Genomic DNA, 17876 nt, shown 5'->3' with positions numbered 1-17876 from the left:
CCATGACTCTGGTTCTATTTTTGTCAGTTTATGTTGTTCATTATATTCCATAAATGAGTGGTATCATGTAATATTTCTCTTTCTCTGACTGATAGCTCTATTTCTTGTATAGAAACACTTTATCTAGATAAACTATAGTAATATTTTAAATTTTATCAATAAAAATAAAGAGAACTGGCAAGTTTAGTAGCTGCCTTGCATTCGCAAGAGAATCAAAGATCTTTTTAAACAAACATCTTTTTTAAAAAATATATTTTTATTGATTTCAGAGAGAAAGGGAGAGGGAGAGAGAGATAGAAGATCGATGATGAGAATCATTGATTGGCTGCCTTCTGCACGCCCCCTTCTGGGGAATGAGCCAGCAACCTGGGCATGTGCTCTGACCAGGAATTGAACAGTGATCTCCTGGTTCATAGGTGGATGCTCAACCACTGAGCCACGCCAGCCGGGCTAAACAAACATCTTGATAGTTACATAGTCTTGGTCAAAATCAAGATAGCCTTTATTTGTAAACCGATAGCAAAATGTTTAGCAGTGTGTTGGTAAACTGGTTCTCGAGAAAGAAAAAAATAAAGGCCTGATTTTAGCATTTGCCAATTTTGGTGGTGTAAAACTGCCACCACTGACAACTGATAAATGTTTTTGCTGAAGTTGTTTTGCCAAAGGAACATCCACATGTGAACCTCTAAACCCACACACATACATACACCATTCTATACAAATGTACATACTTCCACCCCTCTTACTACTTAAAGGGGCCCGAGAGGAACAGTGTCTCCTGGGGCATGAGATGGACAGGACAGCCTCCATCAGATCACACAGGTAAGAAGAGAGATCACTGTCCGAGATAACGCGGATCCTCTACTTCAGGAGAGACTGATTTTGAAGCATCACATTTTGACTGAAGTGGAGAATTCAACAGCTTTAGTGTCTCCCCTGGAAGGATTGGGGCCATGGTGAAGTCCATTGAGCAAAAACATGACTACAGAGCTCTTCAAAAACATTATCCATGGCAACCATCATCATCACCATAAAATGGCTGCATCCAGTTGAGTGGCCCACAGACCAATAGTCCAAGATGCAGACAGAATCCAGTCCTTTAACTGTTTCTACTTCACCATCTGAGGCCACCAGTGTTATGATGCTTTCCTTAGCATTAATTCAATCTGGGAAAATTTTAATCTTCGTGCAATATCCAGGGAACTCTCACCATTCTGAGGAGAAAAGAAAAGATCCTTTCTTAAGAGTCCAGCCAACAGTTTAGACTGATTGACTCTCAGGCTTGGCAAAGACTTTAAGTGTTATTCAGATTTAACAGTAATAGGATAACTTAATTTTTAACAGGATGATTAATTTTGTTGTTTACAGCAGAAGCCATTAACTTAATTCCACACAAGGCTGAAGTTAGAAGATCATGAGCTGGGGAACTTCAGGCCACGGGGCCAGTTTCTTACCTTATTTCTTATCGTGGGGTCTGCCTGGGCTGCAAGGAGCAGAGGGATAAGAGTCTGGTTTTTCATTTCGCAGGCGTAATACAATGCCGTGCAGCCATACTGAAATACAAAGGACCAACACTGCAGCTCACCCATCAGACTCTACAGACCGCAGCATGAGGCTTCTGAGAAAGCTTAGCAAGCGCTCTTCACATTTCATAGTACACAACTAAGCAAAACAGTTTGCAACCATCTACGTGCAATGGTATTTCTTGCTCTTAAAGTCTTTTCTGCCCCAATATGTACATTATTGATGTTCTATAAGCCACCAATACCTTCCTTTCTCATTTTCTGTTCAAACTGAAAAAAATGCAACTTATAAAAGGCGAATGCTGAATTATCCCAAAATTTCTTGGGATATTTTCTGTACATCTGGCCAATCAGCATTGTGATCATGTGACTATCTCTTCCCTGAGAGTCTCCATATGGGCCACTTTGCAGATATCATCCTCTATGGTTTTTTATTTTAAAAAATCCCACAGTCTGTGGCCTTTGCTCATATTTCTACAGCTCACCTGCAAGACCAGTGCAGTTTGACATAGAAATCTCCCATACTTGATTGGTTGTAGATTATATTATGTATTATAAATTAATGGATCTACCTCGTTGGCACTAATTTAAAACACTAACTTCAGATTAAAAGAAATGTATAGCTGGGGCATTTGTGCTAAAACTTTTTGCCTTTCAAAGCCAAACAACCATGGTTTTGGTAAGTGAAGAAATAATATCCTTGACTATCAAGTTTATCAGGATTAACTTTGGATCTTTTTCCCTAGAAACTCCTCTAAGATCATAGGAAATAATACTGTGAGCTCATATTTTTTTTATCAAGTGATGGCATGAAGTATACAAGATCTGGCTCTGAATTTTTCCATGTGAAATAAAGAAAGTCTAAAAGACACAATACACTGCATTACTTGGAGTTGGAAATTGGATCTTAATATACAAGTGGTTTTTTAAAAATGTAAATGGTAAAATATGTACGTGTATGTGCATATATGTATGAGCATGCACAGGAATATAATTCTCTATCTAGAGATAGAGACAGGCATAGATAACTAGAGAGAAATTTTGTTCACGAGCAAAATTTTAAACATTTTTAATTACCTTTTACTTAATTTTAATGACCTCTTAATATATTTCAAAGTTATCTAATAAAATGATGATTCACAGTAGTAGTCCATCCAAATTAATCAAAAAATTATATTTGAAATAAAAGGAAAAGCATACATTTCATCAACTTTCTCTCTCTCACACACACACACACAGAGAGAGAGAGAGAGAGAGAGAGAGAGAGAGAGAGAGAATGAGAACTACTTCCATTTAAACATGATACCTATAAAACCCAAACTAAAATTATGTAAATGATTAATAGAAACAGGGATGGGGACATTTTATATATCACAGAACATAGAATGGTAGTATATACAGATGTGTACAACATAAATTAGGGATCATAAACAGAATATTGGTTATTTTTCAATCCACTTTTGACTGGCCTACTTTTTCAGTAAAGAACTAGAAATAAAAAATGTCATTCAATCAATATAAGCAAATAAAACTCCTTACAAATAATTTTTTGACACACTTCTGATCATGTAAGGGAGGAAGATGAGTTCAAGGGTGCAGCTGTAAAAGGTGAAAGCAAAACCTATTATTAGGGGGAAGTTAGCTGAGGCTGCTCCTGTTGTAATCACTGCTCTTATCATCATTTGGATTTTTCCTTGCCCCTTGCCCTTAGTTTTCTTTAGCTCACAGGTGGGGACTCTCTTTCCTGATTGGGATCTTGGCTTCAGTAGTAGCTGCTAACGTTCATTGAGCACGTACCATGTGTAAGTGCTTTACATGAATCAGTCTGTAACTTATCTATATGCTCATGTTACAGAGAAGGGAACAGAATGTCCAGGAAGTTTATAACTTGCCAAAATGCACACAGGTAAAAAGTGGCAAGCCTGGGTTTACATGAAGGCATTCTGACTCCAGCCTCTTAGCTACCAAGCAGGAATTTTGTTATTAGAGCCTTCATCTTCCTTAACTTCTCACAAATGGTAGAGCAGCTTTTTTTTAAATGTTCTGTATTCAATAAAGATGTTACTCCCACGAGTTTAGTGGCAGTATATAAACAACCTCAAGATCACCTAGCTAGCAGTGAAAAAAAAAAAAAAAGAAGAAATGCAAAAGTGTCAAGGAAAATAAAGCAGGCAACTTAATATATGACAACTACACTACCTACAAATACCATTTTGAATATTATTTCACATTTTGAATATTATTTCACGGTGACTAAAAATACAAACTTACACAGTCTGCAGCATTAACATCCACGCCAGCATCAAGGAGCATTCGGACAAGAGTCTCATTCTGCTTTGTCTTGGATACCTATGACAAATGGCAAGTACAAGAGGTTTGTTTACAAAGTTTTTCTTCATCTTATGTCTGGATTATTTCAATTAATAGGCTTCATTTTAATCCCAATACCCCCTATATGCTCCTGTACCATTGATTAATTTATTTGGCTACCTTTCTTCTTGCTTTATTCTTTAATCACAGCATCGCATGTATGTTGGAAATGTCACTTATAGAATACAAGCCAAGAGCTTATTCTGTTACTATTCCTTTACTTCTCACTGGCCCAGCAAACCTTGATGGGTCATGCTACTGATTTCCTACTCATTGACTCTTTGCTCTCACAAGTGTACTCACCATGAGGAAATATCCAATGAGCAGGACAGGCATTAAGAGGATAATGAGTAGATAATCAAAGAAGGTAAATCTTTTCTTCACAGCATAATGCAAGCAGGTTCTCTCTTTCTAAAAATTAAGAGGAAAAAAAAAACTCTTCATGAATAAATATGTCATTTTAAATGTCCTGTTTTCAGATTACCCTATCAAAAATTAGCTTGTGTTTTTCGTTCTTATGATATCTGGGCCACCTTTATTCTGTTGAGTATATCTGATGAATAAACCCAGGTTTCCATTGATTAGAATATTGGACAGAGTACTAGTACAGTCTAAGGAAAAAGCTGGGGGAGGACCACAGAAAAAGGACAGGTGAAATGTACATTTTATAAATCATCAAAATATGGATTTTCATACTCATTTTAGTTTTTTGGAGAAAATACATTCAGATACAAACATAAGACTAAATTCAATATGGAAATCCTAATCACCAATAGAATACATACAGTTATTCATTTTGTGGTTTGTTAATGAACAAATCTTAACCACATGGCAATTTTTCTGTTTCTACATGCATACAGGCAGTGCTAGAATAAATAACTCAATTTAATTCTTCAAGTACATAAATATTTATCAGGTGATAAGCGTAAGTTTCTAGGGATTGTGAGGAATGTAAAGCCTCGGGCCTCATAATCATCTAAGGGAGATAGAAACATGGCCACATAAGTACAATGCAGAATAGGCTGTTGTGATTGGAAAATCAACCAAATCAATGAGAAGAGAGGGAAAGCCAGAGAGAAAAAGAGAGGTTAACTTCCACTTGGGGGAGGCACTGTTCTTAAATAACACTTTTTGTTTTTCTAACATAAAAGTATGTGTGTTCTCTGTAAAAGTTTTGTAAACGAGGCAAGAAGATAGTAATAGAATGAAGTAAAGTCACCCATTACCAAACAGCCCAGAGATAATTGTTGACATTCTGCTGTATTTCCTTCCCATCTTTTAAAATGCATACAGGTGGATTTTTTAAATGTAAGTTCATACAGCATCTGCAGCATTTTATATGCTTTTTTTCAATTAACGTTTAGAAATGTGCATCTTCCCATGCCATTTAATGTTTTCAAACATATGACTGTAAAGGCTTTTTGGCTTTTAATTGAATAGAACTACTCTAATTTATTTAGCTAAACCCTACTCATTGGGCATTTGAGTCTTTAACTTTTGATTTTTATAAAAATAAGACTACTTGAACATCCTCAGTCACAAACATTTGTCAACATTTCTAAATTTATCTTTAGCATAAGTTTCTAAAAATGTGATACCTGGCATAAAAGGCATTAGTGCTTTTCATATTGTGCTACTAAATTGTGCTCCAGTAAAATGATAATGATTTAAGCTTTCTTCCTGATCAACACTTGATTTTCGTTTCTAATCTGGGTCAATTTCACAGGCCAAAGTACATCTATATCTGTATCTATATCTGTATCTGTATCTGTATCTGTATCTGTATCTATCTTTACTCTTTAATTTGCTTTCCATAGAATGGATGTTCTCTATTAAGCATATGAATCTATATCACCAGAAGAGCTTTTGTTAATTTTTTAAGGCCTTTATTTGGTACTTCTGAAAATAACTCATATAGATAAAGAAACGAGAAAGCACTGGTTCAAATTGTTAATGTACAGAAATTAGCATCTGGGAAAAATGAAAAAGATTAAACACTTAAAATGCATGAAAGTATTTTAAAAATAGAAAATGCAAACCAAACACTTATTCTGATAAAATCCCTATTAATCGAAGGTATCCACTAAAGTCCTTTCCACGATATTTATAAACAAGAGGATCCCAGGAGGCTGGCTCAGGTTCTCTGTGAAATGGGAAAAAAAAAAGGTGCCTCCTCAGCCCCATCCCTGAGTTGGCAAACATCTCCCTTCCTCAGCTTCCTAATAGTAAATCTCCTGAGAGAGGATGTGACTCATTGACATCTGTCTTCACCAACCCCTCTCACAACTCCACACACCTGGTTCTTCACCTGGGAGAGCATGTCATACTCTACTAAGCTGCAGATCGGTTAGATTTAGCACTGACATGATTTTGAAACCAAACCAAACAAACAAACAAAATAATAAGCACAAATAAGAAAGTCCAGTAATGATTTTTTTCTGATAATGCATTATTACTCCAAATGGCTGATCTTTAAACTGACTTAGAAGGGGCAAGTGGGGCCCTACAGACTGTTTTCCCTCATTGAATATACATGAGTGGATATAGGGCATTCATAATTACTACAAACAATGACTTTTTATGTTTACTCAGTGGACTTTAAAGGCTGCCTTTACTATAATGCAGACACTGAAACCTCCAAAGAGGCTCTCAAAGGATATTCACAGCCTTAGACACACATTCTGCTCTTCCTTCACTGAAGACTCCACGTCAGCTAATACTGCATCTTCCAGGCCTTTCTATGTGGCTTCCAGTAACCTCTGAGCTTATTTGTCTTTGGCAAATTTTTCACTAGCGTTCTTCTATTCTATATGCAAATTATAGGATCTTCTGGAGATCAGTACACTGACATAGAAAGTAACAACCCAATGAAACTAATGAAATATTGACCAGGTCAATATCCCCCCCTTCCAGAAAATTTTTCCCATTACCCCCTGTAATAGTGAGGAGGCGGAGTTGGGATAGAAGGAGGGACAAGGAAAAACATGGGGAGGAGAAAGAAAAGAAAGGAAGCTCTAGCCAGACATATGAGTGAACCATTCTCTTCCTTTTCAGAAGTTCTAAGGACATAATTAACCACAAAATATGCCTGATAATTGAATTTTATTTCACTTTCTAGTCTAATAAAATATCCTCAGTATGTGTCAGTCTCTCTAAAGCAGTGGTTCCCAACCTTTCTTTGGCCATGCCCCACCTAAACATCTCTGAAATCCTGATGTCCTCTCTGTGACATATAATTCTTATTATTCAAAAAGTGAGCTCCTATTCCTGTGGAGGAAGCCTAGAAGGCCATTAACTTGGTCTAAACAAACTTCCAAAGAACATGACATCCATGAAAGAAAAATTAAAGAATGAAAGAACAGTTGAAGGACTGAGGAAGAAATCACTAAGAAATTGTTAAAAATATATAATAATATGAAGTGATATGAAAAAATAGCCAATGAAGTTTCAAAACATATAATAGAGAACTAAAATGCATAAATATGTCACAACATATATTTATATACTGCATATGAGGACCCTCGAATCATAAGAAATGCAAAAAATTCACTGTTAATAACTCATTCTCGAATCGCCCCCCTTAAAAGTCAAATTACCCCCCTGTGAAGCGTGTGCCCCTCATTGGGAACCACTGCTCTAAAGTAAGGTAAAAAAGAAATTGTTGGTGTCAGGAGCTAAAAGCATCAGAAAATGACATTCACTGCTTCCATCCATGCTAAGAGTAAGTACCATGGTCAACTACTTTCTCCATGCGTCATGGCCTCACCTGGTTTTTGAGGTTCACATCAGCATTTCTCCTTAAAAGGAAGGAAACGATTCTCAGGTGCCCTCTCCTGCAGGCGCAGATCAGGGGAGTGTCTCCATTAAAGCCATCTTGAATGTTGATGTACTTGGTGTCCTCCCTCACCCACCGCCACACTTGACCAAAGTCGTTCTGATAGGCTGCCTGGCAGATAGGCTGAGGAGAGATTAAAAAAAAAAACAGATTTTGAAATATAAGTATAATTAAACCACAGATTTCCTAAATTGCATGGCACACAGAAATGTGAAAACTTTTGTAACCCCCCCCCCCAAAAAAAATGGAAAGATTTGGCAATAGTGGTACACATTCCCACAGGATATCGTGTAAAGCCTCCTCTACTTGGGCTCCTCAAAATTCTTACTGAGACTTAAACTAAAGCAAGAAAAGGAAAAGAAAACAGAAAATCGAGTAGTTAAGTGCTGGTTGGCAAGCTAGGAATGAAAAAGAGAAGGGGGGCTGTCCCTTTGGGTTGAAGGAATAGTATGAATTCTGTTGGCCTCAAAAGTTCATAAAACTTGGAGGAACTCGGGCTGTAGAGGAAACCAGTGAGAATTTGGAAACTTACCATGATAATTCCATCCCCAAACACAATCGGAACCCTCCTGCCCAACCTCACTGCCAAAGCACTAGTTCAGATCATAATTCTCACCAGATCTATTGCAAACTTGGTCGTTAACTGGCCTTAGTTCTTAGCCTCACACATTCAGCTCCAACCTATCCTCCAAAAACAGCAAATCTTACAAGGTTCTTTAGGGACTCAACGTTTGTTCTAGACATACAAGTGATTTGTTGGATGGATTGAAAAACCGCTGAAAAGATTCTATGCTGTTATAAATTCTCAGTCTCCACTAGGGGGCAGTTCAGTGTCATAAAAGCACTGACCATTCAGAGATCAATTTTTATAGAGTGAGAAGGCAGAAGACAGAATACAAAGGCCTGCATACATGGTCTATGAAGAATTAGAGGATGTGATTGGAGAGGAATTTGTGGTAAATTTGGCAGTGGAAGCTAAGAGGGAACTTGCAAGTGGACAGGAGTAGCAGAATCTGGCCATCATTCTGCACATTTGTAGGCAAAGTGGTGTTGTCGACTGGTTATAAGTACAGGCTCTAGAAGCAAATTTCTGAGTTCCAATTTCAATTTGGCCATGTAATAGTTATTTGGACAATTTACTTAAACTTCCTATGTTCAGTTTCCTTATGAATTTAATAGTTACATCTTCTTTATCGGGTAATAGAAAGTTTTAAAGGTGATTGTGTAGATGAAGCACTTCACTCAGATCTGACTCAATAAACGCTCAATTAATGTTAGCCACACTAATAATTATTAAAACACAAGAACCCAGTGATGATGGCAGGGGTGGTTATGAAAGAGTAGATAATTGCCCAAAGAGAATGAAGAGGTGATAATCTAGAGAACAAAAATGGATGCATGTGCCTTACTAAACAGAATGACAACTCTGGATCTAAGGCCAAAGCCAGGGAAGAAGAACAGAAATTTGGAGTAGAGAGAACTTTACATTTGTTGATATTTTTGCCATAAAGGCTGAGGTTTTATCTTCATTCTTTACTAGTATGCTAATATGTACTTATCATAAAATAAATAAACATAGACAACTCTGTAAAAAGCAATTATGTTTACATAGATGAATGGGTTAATAACTTAGGAGAGAAAATTGTGACAAAGGTGGAAGAGGCTCTTTAGCATGATGGGGAATATTTAGGACAATCATAATGAAAGTGTCTACATGAGATACATAAAAATATAAAATTGTTTGAAGCATCAGGTTGTAGAAACACATTAAGAAGCTACAGTGGGCTAAGCCTGCAGTATAGGTCTGTTATACATTAAAGCTATTTCCTTTTTGAAATATGACTTAGTACCACATTATAATTTGTAAAATCACTTATAATATACAAGGGAAGACTTAAAACACCAGTTGGGGTGGAAGTCCCTGTGTGCTCTTTTTGAATACAGAATGCCAAAAATTTGCTAGACGTAGAGAGAGAAAGAGCTGGTGAGACTGTGAAGGGAGGCAATCCTTTTTCCAATTAGCTTGCATTCCCTTTTCCTATATCATAGAATGAACATCATGTTGAACATTATCTCACTCAAGCTCTCTTGTGTTAGAACTATTAGAACAGGATCTTACCCAGCTCTCTTGTTAGAACTACTGAAACTATAACTTAGAGAGGTTAAATGATTTCCCCAAAGTCCCACAGACTTCCTAGCACAGTTAGAACTAAATTCTAGATTTTCTTAATTTCTAATCCAATAGCCTTCCCATTAGTCACATCTCTATTCTGTCTTCCCTGAGTTCTCCTCAACTCTAGCAGCTCTCCCGATAAGCCCTGCTCAACCTAAATTGCACTCTCTGGACACTGTATATTTCAAAACAATACCTCTCTTCTTTGACTATGTTCCTTTTTCTTATAGTAGCATCTGAAAAATAGATCCATTCCCAAAGATTGATATTAAGGGTGTATGTGTGCATGTGCACGTACATGTAAGTTATGTGTGTTTCATGTATGCATATGCATGTTGGGTGTTGTACGGGATATCCCTCTGCTCATAATAACCATATCATTAGACCTTCTCAAAGTTTGAAAGGATACATCATTATGATATGATTTTCAATATATTCTTGTTAAAGCCTGTATCCCCAGCTGACAGAGTCAAGCATCTACAGAAGATTCTATAGGTCTGCTAAGCACACATTCCTAAACTCTTTGAGTTAAGTTCTTACACCTCTTCCCTTTTTCCAGTTTTTGCCATACTTTGCAGCACATTTGCAGAATAGGAGTAGAATGTACCTCATTGAAACCTGGATTTAGTTTACCCCATTCTTTTCCCTAAGGGAAAAGATCAGTAGTATATCCTAGTAGAGAGGAATACTGGAAGAATGGTAGTAGTTAAGACCAACTCCTTTTTGGAGTATGACACCACTGTTGAGACAGCAAGTAGCAGAAGAACTTAGTATGCTCATCAGTCATGTAAGCAGAATTCTTCTGAATATATATTTCTGAAAATAGTTCACATATCCCAGCCCCTGATCTCTAGCCAGTAAGTACTTTTTAGCTGCATAACCCTGGGCAAGCTACTTAAACTATCTTTGCCTCATTTTTTTTTTCATTTGTAAAATAAGGACAATAATAGTAACCAACTTATATGGTTGTTGTATGAATTGTGTTAATACATATAAAGTGTATAGAACATGGCCAGGTATATAATGTCCTCATTACATGTTTGTAACATACCAACATGTTGTAAATAATATGAACATAAATATGTGTGATAAGGGTTTAAATGAATCAACCCTGTTTAAAAGTCCAGCTTACACTGCTGAGGTTGATTATTCCAAGCCAGGTTCTCTCACTGAGCTCCAAGCATATCCTGTATTGCAGATGTTAGGCCCAACTCTGGGATGCTCCCTCGTTCTCTCCATCTTTTTCAAAATATATTTTTATTGATTTCAAATAGGAAGGGAGAGGGAGACAACAACCTCAGTGATGAGAGAATTATTGATCAGCTGCTTCCTACATACCCCACACTGGGGATCGAGCCTACAACCCAGGTATGTGTTCTGACAGGAAATTGAACCGTGACCTCCAGGTTCATAGGTCAATGCTCAACCACTGAGCCAGGCAGGCCTGCCTCTCCTTCTTTCTTAAAAACATTGGAAACAGTATAAATGCCAATTGGTGGATGAATGGCTAAAAAAATGCAGTGCACACACACACACACACACACACACACACACACTGGAATAATAGTCATCCATAAAAAGAAGGGAATCTTTCCACTTATGACAACATGGCTGGACATTGAGGGCATTATGCTAAGTGCAATAAGTCAGACAGGAAAAGATAAATATTGTGTGATCTCATCTATATATGGAATATGAAAACAAAACAAACAAACAAAAAACTGGAGCACATGAATATGAAGAACAGATTGGTGGTTATCTGAGGTCAAAGGTACAAGTTTCTAGTTATAAAATGAATAAGTCCTGAGGATGTAATGTACAGCATGGTGAATATAGTTTAAAACACGGAATTGTATATTTGAAAGCTGATAGGAGGATGGATCTTGAAAATTCTTGTCATAAGAAAAAAAATTGTAACTATGTATGGTGATGGATGTTAACTGGACGTATTATGTTGATGATTTTGCAACATATACAAATATTGAATCATTACATCGTATTCCCAAAATTAATCTAGGTCAATTATACCTCAATTTAAAAAATATTATCATCATGTATATATATCATATATATAACATATATATATGATATGCATATATGTATATCATCACTATTAGCAATTCAAGGTTCTGAAGGGTAGCAGAATATTCAATTCAAAATACAACTCTCAGCATAAAGATTATTTTGAACTAAAGGCAATTGAGAAGAAGCTGATACAAGAAAAGCTCTCCACTCTACCCCCATTTAGCTAAAAGCAGGACATAAATTTGTGAAGGTGTTCCCCCATTCCCTCTTTAAGAAGAAGGCAAAAGTAACTCTTGTTAGCCCAGAGAAGGCGCCATCTACATAATAAAATTTACCAAGTAGCCCTTATCTTCCATTAGTTCCATTATCTTCCCTATGTATTGGCCTTCCCATAACTCGCCACTCCCAGAAACTCAGTCTGTTTCCTTTGTCTTGCCACTAAAAATTTATTATTTCGTTAAGATGCTATATGAGCCCAAGTTCTAACCACACGTTGAGTTACTCATCTCGTATGAATGCATGATGCAGGTGTTCATAAACTCCTGTTTGTTTTTCTGCTGTCAGTCTATTTAACAGGGCCCCAGCCAATGCACCTAAGATGAGTAAAGCAAAAAAGCATTTTTCCTCCCCTACAGCTTTAAAAAAAAAAAAAAACACGATAAGTCTGTGTGTCCAATCTCAAAGGGCTTCTCACACTCCAAGTGGGAAGTTGAACTTGTTAGAGAGTGGGAATTTTGGAGCATGCTTACTACTACCATTCCAGAGAGGCCGTGGACTATGCCCCAGATAGAGTTGTCAGTGCTGACACCAGGCCAGGCCTTGAGATACGGTCTCATGGCCCCTTCCCAGCACATAGGCCTTCTTTCATAGAACACTGTCAGCTTTCTGAAGAACAGGATGACCCTGTGAATAACATGGTCGTCAATGGCATGACTCTGACGTTGCTTGGGAAAAACTGTTTTGTCTTAAATTGCCTGCTCTTCAAAAACAGGATGTGGTTAATGTGCTTAAAAGTGGTCCTGCACAAAGGGTCGGGGCTGATCTCTGGACTCCCTGTGTGGAGAAAGGCAGAGCAGTCGCCGGCTAATAAAGGCTCCCCAAATTTTAATTTGGTCTGGACTCCAGTGGTCATTCACTCGCGTTTGCTCCACAACAAACTTTACAAAAAGTTTAAATAAAAGTAGATGTGTCAGGGCAGTACAGAACCAGGGAATGGGGCAGGACTGGACGTTTCTTGCCTTGTTCTTATTTAATGGTTCACATTCTTTATAGGAAATGCAGTGTGACTGGTACAGGGTGAATGAGAGACTGGCACATGCACATGAGAAGGCAATGTTTAAATATTTGAGAGATTACTCCAGAGCTTCTCAACCTTTTTAAAATTATGGATGGGAGAGTGTCACAGAGGGTTCACCCCAGACCTTCTGGATCAGAATACCGGAAGGAGAGGCTAAACTTGTTCATTTTCCTTTTTCCATTCACATGTAACTCCCAAATGCAACTGGAACAAGCAACCTAAGTTTTCTTCCAATCTAAAAGAACCCATTTCCCTTCAGCATTTTTCATCCATCACTGAAGTCAGATTCTAATTCTGGACATTTAACAGCATGATGTTAATCCAGATATCAAGAAGTTGATATCTTGGGATACTGAGGATTTTCTGAATCTTTGGCAGAATCACTGTAGCTCTCAAATCCATTGCTCTGGGATACTGTGAAATCTGTCAACTGAAAATGAGAAATGTCTAAACCCATCAGCCAAAATGAGAAGTCTCTGTGGGATTTCAGTGAGAGCACCTCTCACACTAGTGGAATATCTCCTGGTTTCAGGGCTGCTGGAGAGTAACAAGACAGCAGAGCAAACACACCCAAACACAGACATTCCACAAACAGCATCCCGCCACAGCTGTCATGCTGGGAGATTAGACATTTACTCTGAAACCTGCTACTCTAAGTAGTTTTGCAAGTGCCTTTACCTACCCTCATTTATAGCTATTTTTACCTAAAAACAGGAAGAAGGAGGAGGAGGAGGAGGAGGAGGAAGAGGAGGAGGAGGAGGAGGAGAAGAAGGAGGAGGAGGAGGAGGAGAAATTGATATTAAGGGGAATCCTGAAAATTGAAAAATTATTTTCCAAAAAGGAAAACAATTTTTTCCTGGGAATGACTGAATTGGCAGGTGTTTCACGTTTTTAAAGTAGACAGTGTACAGCCTTAAATGGGAGAGCCTAAAATCCACTTCCACTTGTTAAATTGAGATGCACGGCAAGATTTATTTTAGTACTACCTTAGACTGTTTTGGGCTCAATATTAATTATGAACTTTGATTAGTTACCTATGACCATTTAGGTAAATTAGGGTTTTCTCTCCCTCACTCTGTGCGTGTGTGTGTGGCTGTTGTATTTGTTTTAAAATATCGTAGTAAATTCCAAGCTGCTTTGTCCTCAATAGATCTGAAAAGTGAAGCATATATTCCACTTCTGGGCATATTCTCACTGATACCTATACGCGATTCAACATGCCCTGCTGTGCCTTGCCTTGACTCACCCACTTGCCAAATCAACACACAATCAATAAACAACTGCACTGCTCATGCAGAGTTCTTTTTTTAAATGTAATTATTTCCAGGGCCTAGATGACAGTTAACTCTCCACTGGCTATGCACAGGGTGGTATGTGGACCAACAAAAGCCTCAGTGAGCTGATATGTATAATCTTAGGTCCCACGGGCCTCACCCAGAGGCGCAGAATAAGAATGTGCATTTAGCCAAAACCAGTTTGGCTCAGAGGATAGAGCGTCAGCCTGCGGACTGAAAGGTCCCAGGTTCGATTCCGGTCAAGGGCATGTAACTTGGTTGCGGGCACATCCCCAGTAGGAGGTGTGCAAGAGGCAACTGATCGATGTTTCTCTCTCATCGATGTTTCTGACTATCTATCCCTCTTCCTTTCTCTCTGTAAAAAATCAATAAAATATATTTTAAAAAAAAGAATGTGCATTTAAAACAAAATCTTGAGGTGATCGGTGCACATTAAAATTTGAAAAGTACTAGCCTAGATCACTGTGGTAGTAAACTGATCGCCTACATCAGTATCACCTGGATGCGCTTGTAAAAGTAGGTTTCTGACACCACGGACAGGGAAACACACTCTGTGGGGAGGAGGCACTTGAAACTGCATTTTAAACCATTTTCTCCCACTGACATTAAGCAATCTAAAGCATGAGATACTTGAGTGTTTACAAGTGTTGTCCTTTTCGCCAGACCAAAGTCACTGGGCAAGACATACCTAGAATTATAAACTAATCAAAGAACACGTTGACTATAGAAAAGTAAACACACACACACACACACACATACACACACACACACACAACTGGCATTAGAAGTAACTGCAAATGGGGAGAAACTGCCTTTAGAAGAACCACCCAATGAGGTTCTGTTGAGCATCTGTAATGAAATGCAGACTAACTGGTTGGTAGCAAATAGTGAATAATAATGCCATCGCGTCTCTGGTACTTGTTGAAGCATTACTCACTTGCACTCCTTTGAAATGTAGTTAAAAATTAATTTGATTCTAATAGGCTACTTTCAATACAGGAAAAAGCATTTTTTGGATCCATCAGATGTGAAAAGAAAGAACTAAAAAAGTATATTTGAAAATATACTGTTTTTTATTTCTCTTCTATACAGAGAAAGTCTTCATTAACAATTACTAGAGGTGAATTTCCTTTCAAATACCAAGCTGAAAGGCAGTACACTGTATATGCATTTCCATAAGAGAACCAGACTACCTTTTGTATGTTTAAGAAAATCCAGTTAGGTACAATTTTCACTTTTCCTCAGGATGTTTGATGTCACAATAGGACAACTCAAACTCCATTTTGCAAGGTCCAAATTACCCCTGCAAACGTGTGTATTCACGAAATGTATGTTGTATTCCTCTTTACTTATATGTAGCTAACATTTTAGAATTGCAAGAACAGTTTGCCCTAAAATATTTAAAGTATCAGAAAGATGAACACACAGGACTTCGTTTTGACTCGATGCGCTCACAGAAAGTTCAACAGAAGATAAGGAGACAGATTAACAGGGACAGGAAGTTACATTCGAAAAACATGAGCAGTTTTTAACACCTTTGGAGTCTTATTTTCAGAAAGATTACCTCAGAGTATAGGATCCCCATGCTGATCTCTCACAGACTTACTTCACCCCCACAGCTTCTCGAATCTTCTGTAGGTATTCCTGATTAAAATCCAAATGCTTCCCAGCAAAGAGAAAGGTCCCAGAAGTCCAGGTCAGTGGCAAACCCTTTCTTTCCACACCTGTGAGTGCATTTCCAGCGACACAGACAGCAACACCACCTTCTAGGGGGCCCAACCCAATGAAACAAAGGCATTAGTTACCCGGTAATGACCCACGCTGTGCATCATCTAAAGTTACAAGCCTGAGAAACCGGTTTCTGAGTCACATCTGCTCTGCCCGGGTAACAAGTGGGAAGAAAGAAGCAAATTGAGGAGGGAAGCAAGCTTCTCACATTGGCAGGAAGGACATGGAGTTCAAAATAGGGTACTGTGTTGAGGACATTTCCTCAATGAAATCTAGTTTTCAGAGGCTATTGCGAAAGGCTAGAGACCGGCAAACTCGCTTGTTAGAACCATAAGTCTGCCATAGGCCTTGACTTTCATGAAAAAGCATCTTCAAAACTCTGGCTATGGTTTATTTGCTCTCTTTAAGTACAGAGGAGTTTACTTTTTCTTGATGTTGTTGATTAATATAAGCTACTTAAAATAATATATTAAGGTCAATTTATAAGCTATTGTACACATATTATTTTATTTGCTTGATATACATAAATTATTATTATTTTATATTTCTATAAAAATATATTATTTTCTATACATAAATGTGTCCATAATCACTTTCAAGGGGATCTTTTGAGTCAAGTTTCAACTCAAATTGAAAACACTAAACTCTTTGAAGAATCAATCCATTAACATCCTAGTTAATTAAATTATTGTAAAAGGTTTAAATTACATTTATAGCATTACTATATTTAAGTTTTGTTTTTAAGCACTTCAATTCTAAGCCTAACAGGGAATATTTTCCCAGCTAATTAAATGGTCTTATAAATCTAGTAAATTATACTAACACTAGAGGCCCGGTGCACGAAATTCGTGCATGGGGCGGGCGGCGGGGGGGGGGGGGGGCACGTCCCTCAGCCCAGCCTGCAATGATACAAGTGTTCCATGCCTGAGGGACTCCGGCAGGGCTGAGAGGACTGGGCACCACCATCTGTGGCTATGGGCACTGCCATCTTTGTGGCGGAGTGATGGTCAATTTGAATATTCCCTCTTTATTAGATAGGATAACAAATATTAAGTTGTCTTAAACATTTTAATGCTGTTCATAAATTTAGCCAAATTATTTTATAATATTCAATTTAAAAATTGTAAGTCTAAAATTAATTACTCTGTTATACATTTTAAATGGAATTACCAGGTCACTTGGTCAAACATGGTAACATGCCAAATCCCTTAAACATTGTAAACATTTTCTATATTAATATCAGATACACATTTTCTCTGAACTTAACTCAGTCATCACAAAATGTTAAACTTTCCCAGGTTTAAAATACCCACACACACCCATGAAAGAAACAGTTCAGTCATTCCAAGCAAATTGATGTGGTTGATGCAATTAGTTAAGGTTCTTTAGTGGCCAAGATCAAGGACCAGGATTCTAATCCTGAGCCTATTCAGGGAAATTCTTCCTCCGCCACTGATCACGTGTGAATCATCTCTATTATTGTTAGAACAAGAATTACCTACTTTACTATGGACTTGGACTTGGGGCCAACCTGGTAGGAGTTTAAGAGTTTGGTAGTCTGATGGAAACGGAAGTCTGTAATATCCTCGAAGATTGCAGTTGACTTCCTCATTGGCTTGCTTTTCTTTGA

The 17876-nt window shown here is 37.7% G+C and overlaps 1 protein-coding gene across 2 annotated transcripts; it reads right to left on the bottom strand.

Moving 5' to 3' along the window:
• Positions 1 to 243: 243 nt before the first annotated feature.
• On the bottom strand, positions 244 to 16454 carry ANKRD22 (ankyrin repeat domain 22). 2 transcript variants are annotated; one of them, XM_080643107.1, is made up of 6 exons: positions 16083 to 16454; positions 7660 to 7851; positions 4197 to 4304; positions 3795 to 3872; positions 1455 to 1553; positions 244 to 1214 (listed from the first exon to the last, which is right to left on the bottom strand). In XM_080643107.1, exons 1-6 carry the CDS (start codon positions 16101 to 16103, stop codon positions 1137 to 1139), a joined length of 576 nt encoding a protein of 191 aa, XP_080499233.1. In that variant the 5' UTR covers positions 16104 to 16454; the 3' UTR covers positions 244 to 1136. The 2 variants fall into 2 exon arrangements, with proteins under 2 accessions (XP_080499233.1, XP_080499232.1); XM_080643106.1 differs by having other exon boundaries at positions 16324 to 16423.
• Between the last annotated feature and the right edge of the window lie 1422 nt (positions 16455 to 17876).

This window comes from Plecotus auritus (assembly GCF_963455305.1).
Source record: "Plecotus auritus genome assembly, chromosome: 9".
In the NCBI taxonomy this organism is placed as follows: domain Eukaryota; kingdom Metazoa; phylum Chordata; class Mammalia; order Chiroptera; family Vespertilionidae; genus Plecotus; species Plecotus auritus.
The sequence above is the reverse complement of the archived record's forward strand: the minus strand, read 5'-3'. Positions and strand labels throughout refer to the sequence as shown.

What these genes read in the sequence shown, in the direction of transcription:
- ANKRD22 (XM_080643106.1), bottom strand. Translation starts at nt 16,350, where the DNA reads ATGATGCACAGCGTGGGTCATTACCGG. An exon ending in TCATTGGATATTTCCTCATG is followed by an intron (nt 3,873 to 4,196) that starts GTGAGTACACTT and finishes CATTTGTCATAG; the next exon opens with GTATCCAAGACAAAGCAGAA. An exon ending in ATGTTAATGCTGCAGACTGT is followed by an intron (nt 1,554 to 3,794) that starts GTAAGTTTGTAT and finishes TTTGTATTTCAG; the next exon opens with TATGGCTGCACGGCATTGTA.